At 37.3% G+C, this 7,944-nt stretch overlaps 1 protein-coding gene across 12 annotated transcripts in view; it reads left to right on the top strand.

The window, feature by feature from the left end:
• Positions 1 to 7,944, top strand: part of CCDC88A (coiled-coil domain containing 88A) — a 121,960-nt gene that overhangs the window by 70,139 nt on the left and 43,877 nt on the right. For all 12 annotated transcript variants that reach the window (XM_023512091.1, XM_012804042.2, XM_023512092.1 and 9 more), the window contains exons 12-13: positions 341 to 485; positions 6,457 to 6,641. In XM_023512091.1, the coding sequence (XP_023367859.1) occupies positions 341 to 485; positions 6,457 to 6,641 (330 nt within the window). The remainder of the gene's footprint in view (positions 1 to 340; positions 486 to 6,456; positions 6,642 to 7,944) is intronic.

Here is a 7,944-nt window from a genome sequence, read left to right as displayed (position 1 = left end):
AAAAAAAAAAAAAAAGTCTTTAAAAGTACAGAAATAAAATAAAGCTATTTGCTAGAATTTAGCATAATCATTCATAATTACTTTACTATATCACTAAAACAAAATACTGACTATGAAGAAGTTTTCACTGTGTTTCCAAAGACCACTTTAAAAGGATGTCAGACACCTAATGTGAATAGTGATCAGTAATTATAATTGCTTTCAAAGTGTGGAAATTTTAGAACTCAAAGTTCTTATATTGTTTTCTGATAAATGAAGGTTATGAGTAATAAAATATTATCTTGAAATCATATTGTTTCTTAGCTTTCTTTTCTCTCCCTACTCTCCACCAATAAAAAAGGAACGAGATATGGATAGAAAAAAGATTGAAGAACTAATGGAAGAAAACATGACTTTGGAAATGGCACAGAAACAAAGTATGGATGAATCATTACATCTTGGCTGGGAGCTGGAGCAGATATCCAAAACTAGTGAACTTTCTGAAGGTATTCCCAATTTTGTTTTACTTAAATAGATAAATGAATAAATAAAGTTGTATTTATGTTTACATTTCTGGATGGTTCATTGTAGCTCTCTATTTTCCTCAGCAGGAGATATCTCAGGAGGCCAGCTGTATCCCTAGATATGATTTCACACAGTAATATATTGTTGCCACTTTCTTGGGTCTGGTCCTTAACTTTGCATATCTTACAACTCAATTTTAGGAGTGCTGTAATAAATTTTATTGGCTGTTAAACACTATGTCATCTTACTATCAGAAGAGGCTATCACACTAGTTTACTAATTTACTGTGAGAAAGATTACCATCTAGTAAATTGAACATAAACGTCAAATTAACTGGTTAACATGTCCTTTGGCTATAGTCAAACCCAAATAGGAAGTCAGAATATAATGGGAAGATTCCTAGATTTAAATGTAGTCAGAATAAGTTAGGGATCTTCATGGCTACTTTCATAATATATGTAATCTGCATTTTAAGATTATACCTGTCAACTATAGTCTAGTCCAGTTATAGCCTGGAGATAATGAAAAACCCCTGGGTAAAATTTTAACTTTTTGTCTCTTTCTGGAGGCTCTATGTTGATTTGTCCTCTTAAAGCTGGGCATAGTTACATACAATACAGTTGTTTGGGTTATAGCTTCTAGTATGCTAATATTAATGTCCTGTTTTGAAATTATATCCAGGTCACATTTATTCAAATTATATAGTTCCTCAGTTGCCCAGTATTAGAGTTTTTTTTTTTTTTTTTGAGACAGAGTCTCACTGTGTTGCGCTTAGTAGAGTGCCATGGCATCACAGCTCACAGCAACCTCAAACTCTTGGGCTCAAGTGATTCCCTTGCCTGAGGCTTCCAAATAGCTGGGACTACAGGTGCCCGCCACACGCCTGGCTTTTTTTTTTGTTGCAGTTTGGCTGGGGCCAGGTTTGAACCCACCACCCTTGGTACATGGGGCTGGCACATGAGCCACACCTGGCCTGAATTAAATATTTAGAGAAGAACTAATACCAGTCCTCAAACTCATCTTACATGGCATTACCTTGATACTTTAAATCTAGACAAGGACACTACAAGAAAAGAAAATCATAGGCCAGTATACCTGATGAACAGAGATGCAAAAATCCTCAACAATGTACTGTGTTCAATAGCATGTTAAAAGGATTGTTCACCATGTACAAGTGGGATTTATCCCTGGGGTGTAAGGATGGTTCAACATATGCAAACATTTCCATATGACAAAATTCTGCATCTTTTCATGATAAAAACTCTCAACAAATTAGGTATAGAAAAAATGTATCTCAACACAATAAAGCTCATTATTGACAAATCCACATGCTTAGCAGAGAAAAGTTGAGAATTTTTTCTCTAAAATTAAGACAACGATACCCTCTCTTGTCACTTCTACTCAGCATAGTGCTGGAAACCCTAGTCAGAGTGATAGGCAAAAGAAGGAATAAAAAAGCATTGAAATTGGTAGGAAATAAGTTAAATTGTGTTTACAAACAACTTGATCTGTGGGTTTTTTTGAGACAGTCTCATTCTATTGCCAAAGGCTAGAATGCCTTAGCATGTCTCTTAGCAAACTCAAACTCTTGGCATTCAAACAGTCCTCTTGCCTCAGCCTCCCAAGTATCTGGGACTACTAGTACCTGTCACAATACCTGGCTAATTTTTTCCCCCTATTTTTATTAGCGCCAAGGTCTCACTTTTGCTCATGCTGGTCTCGAACTCCCAGCCAGACAACTTGATCTTTTTTTTTTTTGAGAAAGAGCCTCAAGCTGTTGCCCTGAGTAGAGTGCTGTGGCATCATAGCTCACAGAAACCTCCAGCTCCTGGGCTCAAGCGATCTCCTGCCTCTGCCTCCCAAGTAGCTGGGACTACAGGTGCCCACAACAATGCCCCGCTATTTTTTGGTTGCAGCCATCATTGTTGTTTGGTGGGCCTAGGCTGGATTTGAACTGGCCAGCTCAGGTGTATGTGGCTGGCGCCTTAGCCACTTGAGCTATAGATGCCGAGCCAGACAACTTGATCTTATATATAGAAAACCCTAAAGATGCTGCCAAGAATCTGTTAAAACTAATAAATAAATTCAGTAAAGTTGTAGGATACAAAATCAACATGCAAAATCAGTAGCATATCTATACACTAACAAGAAGTATTCAAAAAAGAAACGAAGAATACATTGCCAATCATAGTAGGTACACAAAAATTTAAAATACTTAGGAATAAATTTAACCACAGAGGTAAAAGGTAGCTACGTTGAAAACTATAGGACATTGGTGAAAGAAATCAGAAGAGACACAAATACATAGAATGATATCCCATGTTCATGGATTGGAAGAATTAATATCATTAAAATTTGGGTTGGATGTGGTGGCTCATGCCTATAATTTTAGCACTCTGGGAGGTTGAGGCCAGGAAGATTTCTTGAAGTCAGCCTGGGCAAGAACAAGACCCCATCTTTATACCAAAAATAGAAAAAAGTTAGCTGGGCAGAGTGGCATGTATCTGTATTCCCAGCTACTCGAGAGGCTGAGGAAGGAGGATTGCTTGACCCCAGGAGTTTGAGCTTGCAGCTATGGTAGCATCATTGTACTCTACCCAGGGCAATAGAGTGAGAACCTGTCTCAAAAAAAAAAGGTATCATCTTACACCTGTTCTAAGATATTTTCTTGAGCCTCAGTTCAAGACCAACCTGGGCAACACAGTGAGTCCACATCTCTACAAAAAATTTAAAAATTAGCCAGGTGTAGTGGTACATGGTAGTGCTGGTTACTTGGGAGACTGAAGTTGGAAGATTTCCTGAGCTCAAGAAATCCTGATCTGATTGTGCCACTGCATGGCAGCCTGGGCAACAGAGTGAAATCTCATCTCTCTTTTTTATTTTTATTTATTTACTTTGAGACAGAGTCTTACTATGTTGCCTTCGGTAAAATGCTGTGGCGTCACAGCTCACAGCAAGCTCAAACTCTTGGGCTTAAGTGATTCTCTTGCCTTAGCCTCCCAAGTAGCTGGGACTACAGGAGCCCACCACAATGCCCAGCTATTTTTGGTTACAGTTGTTTAACTGGCCCAGGCTGGGTTCAAACCTGCCACCCTCAGTGTATGTGGTTGGCGCTGTAACCACTGCGCTACAGCCAAAATCCCATCTCTTAAAAAAGATAACAAGTATTAGTTAGGACATGGAGAAGAGAAGTAACCCTTGGACACAGTTTGTGGGAATGCAAGTCAGTGTAGCCATTATAGAAAACAATATGGCAACTCCTCAAAAAATCAAAAGTAGAACTACCATGTCATTTGGCAATCCTGTTCTTGGTTATGTAACCAAAGGATATTAAGTCAGTATGCATGTCAAAGAGATACCTGGATTCCCATGGTTATTGAAGCATTATTTGGAATAGTCAAGATATGGAATAAACTTAAGTGTCTGTGAATGGATGAATGGGTAAGAAAATGTATATATACACAGTACAACACTTTTCTACTTTAAAAGAAGGTAATCCTTTCATTTGTGACAAGATGGGTGAATCTGAGGGACATTATGTTGAGTGAAATAAGCCAGGGACAGAAAGACAAATACTGTGTGATCTCATTTATATATGGAATAAAAAAAGTCAGACTCACAGGAATAAAGTGGCTGGTTACCAGTGGCTGAGGGGTGAGGAGATAGGGGAAATGGTGGGTAAGGATGCAGAATTTTGGTTAGATGGGAATAAATTCAAGAGGTCTATTGTATATCATGGTGACTACATATATTAAAATGTCTCATCCATGTTGGATTGACAGTAATGCTACTGTCAGGGAATGATGTATACCTAAAATTTTGTTCTATGCTGTGTTTTAATATCATTCATAAGATAGAACCAGATTTACAAAGGGATGATAATGGAAATGGGAAAAGAATGTTTAAAATAATTTCAGCATGCTCAGAATATTCATTTCAAACTTTTATCCAAAGTGACACAAGTAGTACTGTATTTTCAAAATTCATTTTTAGTCTCAGTGCCTATAGGTCAGCAGCTAGGGTGCCAGCCACATACACCACAGCTGGTGGGTTTGAATCCAGCCTAGGCCTGCCAAACAACAAAGATGACTACAACCAAAAAATAGCCAGCCATTGTGGCAGGTGCCTGTAGTCCCAGCTGCTTGGGAGGCTGAGGCAAGAGAATCACTTAAGCCCAAGAGTTTGAGCTTGCTGTGAGCTGTGACACTGCATCACTCTACCCAGGGAGACATAGGGAGACTCTGTCTTAAAAATAAATAAATAAGTAAATAAAAAATAAAAAATAATTCATTTTTAACCCTTCATTAGTTACTGGTTAGAACAATGTATCCTATAAGTTTATAGTTCAATTTAAATAATCTAGGCTAGCACAGAGGCTCATGTCTGTCCAAGCTGGGAGGATCACTTTACCCAGGAGTTCTAGATCAGCCTGGGCAATATAGTGAGATACTGGCTGTACCAAAAAATTAAAAAATTAGGCAGGCATGATGGCACATGCCTATAGTGCCAGCTACTTGGGAGGCTGAGGTGGGAGGATTGCCTGCTTCTAGCAGTTGCATTGAGCTATGATTGCCTTATTGTCAGCCAGGCTGGGCAACAGAGTGAGTCTTTGTTTCTTAAAAAAAAAAAAAAAAAGAAAGAAAAGACTTGGGTACCTAATGAAATTTTAAAAGTTAGTGACTCTCCAGTATGCTAGCCTTTAATAAAAGATTAACTACATAATTAGAACAAAAGCTAAAAATAAAAATTGAAGCTTTCTTTATTTAAAACTTAAGCATCATTTACTGTATCTAATTTTGGAGAAAATATATGCATGCAGGGGTATATTTTATGTGTGTGCTTATTTCTTTGATTTTTATGAAGAATTTCAAACATACAAAAAGATATAGAAATGCCCTCCACTACCTTCATCCATTTCCCTTCTTGAGATCTAGGATTTCAAAATAAATATTTTGTCTCATTTTATTTGTAAATATTAATATTTTTATATCAACGAAATATTTAATGAGTCTGTTATTAAGGTTAAATAAGCCTGTAGTTGTAGCGTTGTTAACTTCTTTTGGCATACTGATTAGGATCACTTATTTTTTAAAAAGCAATGCTGACATCTACTTAAAAAGATGATCTCCCTTGGCAGGATGGAGTAGATGTTGCTGTTTACATTTAAGTTTATCATGAATTCTTAATTTATAAAATTTTTCCAACATGACTGGGATATACAGCATATATATACTGTCTTGACTGCCTTCAAATCAAATTAGGATTTCTTCCCTCAAATTGCCTTCCCAGCTGGGTGTATTGGCTCACATCTGTAATCTTAGCATTTAGGGAGCCTCTCTTGAGGCCAGGACTTTAAGATCAGCCCGAGCAACATAGCAAGACTCCATCACTACAAAAAAATTTTAAATTAGCCAGGCATATTGGGCACACCTATAGTCCCGGCTACCTGGGAGGCTGAGACAGGATAGCTTGAGCCCAGGTTGCAGTGAGCCTGTGCTGTTGTTACTGCTCTCTAGCCCTGGCAAGCCCCTGTCTCTAAATAAAACAACAACAAAATAATTTCCTTACTTTAAAATTCTAAGCTTGGCATATACTTTGTATTTCATGAGTCACATAAAGACCCCATGAGATACACAGAGCAGTAACTATGTTTATAAAAGTAACTTAAGATTCATTAAGTTTAAAGTTTAGAAATTGTCAAGTTGTTAATTTCTTAGAGAATTACAGGTGGAACTCGAGTCTCTTCAGTCTGAATCTAATGCTTTTTTTTCAATAGAAAGCTGTGGATGTATTAAAAGTTAGAAGATTTACCTCTCTATTATTGTGCATATCTTATATAACCTAATTTTTAAAAATAAAATTAAACATCAGGTGACATACCACATTCACACACAATATTTTAAATAGTAAAGAATAAGCATAGTTTTACCAGTGGCATATTTTTTGTTATAGCACCACAGAAGTCCTTGGGCCATGAGGTGAATGAGTTGACATCAAGTAGATTATTGAAGTTGGAGATGGAAAACCAGAGTTTAACAAAAACTGTAGAAGAGCTTCGGAGTACTATGGATTCTGTAGAAGGCAACACTTCCAAAATCCTAAAAGTTGAAAAAGAAAATCAAAGACTAAGTAAAAAGGTAAATAAAAATGATTATTGTAATGTTTACAAATATATGCAAAGGTGTAAGTAAATAGCACATTTATTTTCCATTTTTTAAATGTACCCTAAATATTATTTTAACTTAAGTAAAATTTCAGGTATACATAAATGTTTGAACCCTATACTGATTATTCAGCTTCAGTAATTATTAACTTATAGCTGATCTTATTTCATTTCTCTCTCTGCCTCTTCTCCCACATCCTCTAGATCGGTGGTTCTCAACTTTCCTCATGCTGCGACCCTTTAATACAGTTCCTCAGATTGTGCTGACCTCCAAGCGTAAAATTATTTGCAATGCTACTTCATAACTGTAATTCTGCTATTGTTATGAATCGTAATGTAAATATCTGATATGCAGGATGTATTTAGGCGACCCCTGTGAAAGGGTCGTTTGACCCACAGGCTGAGAACCACTGCTCTAGATGGTTTTGAAGCAAATCCTACTTCTAGTGTTTCAACCCATTGCATTTATTTTTCTTACCATCCCAACTTGGGCTAGTGGGAGCTTCTTTAAAAGCTTCTTCCTGAATCATCCTTATGACTTGACCATTACCACTCCTTGAAAGGTTCCTTGTTTTCTGCCATGAAAAAATATTCTAGGATCATTTTGAACATGTCCTGTTCCAGATCTGGAAACAGCTATTTCTTTTTTTTGAGACAGAGTTTCACTATGTTGCCCTCTGTAGAGTACTGTAACGTCACAGCTCATAGCAACTTCCACCTCTTGGGCTTAAGTGATTCTCTTACCTTAGCCACCCAAGCAGTTGGGACTACAGGCACCCGCCACAACCCCTGGCTAGTTTTTGGTTGTAGTTGTCATTATAGTTTGGCAGGCCTGGGCTGGGTTTGAACCCACCGGCTCTGGTGTATGTGGCTGGCGCCCACCCTCACCACTGAGCTCTAGGTACTGAGTCGAAACAGCCATTTTTTCAAAAAGCAACAGTTTAGGCATTATGCAACTTGAATTTTAATAAGACTTTGGTGTAACAGAAACACAAGGACTGTCCATAAAGTATGTAGCCATTGTTGATACTGTTTTTCATATTGTGGAATAGTTAGATCAAGTAATTTATTCTGGCATATCTTTCAGCACACAGGTGCACACACACATAATTTTACATAAGTAGAATCTTACAAAGTCACATCCATGACTAAGAATTCTTCCTTCTAAGAAGTTCCTAGGTAATGTTTATCCTGATGTCCTGCCAGGTATGCTTTGAGAACCATTGCCTTAGATTATTCAAATAGAATCCTTGATTTTCTTGCGGTTTTTTTTTTTT

Source organism: Otolemur garnettii, unplaced genomic scaffold (genome assembly GCF_000181295.1).
Source record: "Otolemur garnettii isolate 467f Iridium unplaced genomic scaffold, OtoGar3 scaffold00024, whole genome shotgun sequence".
Lineage (NCBI taxonomy): Eukaryota > Metazoa > Chordata > Mammalia > Primates > Galagidae > Otolemur > Otolemur garnettii.
Note: the sequence above shows the minus strand (reverse complement) of the source record. Positions and strands in the feature narration are given on the sequence as shown.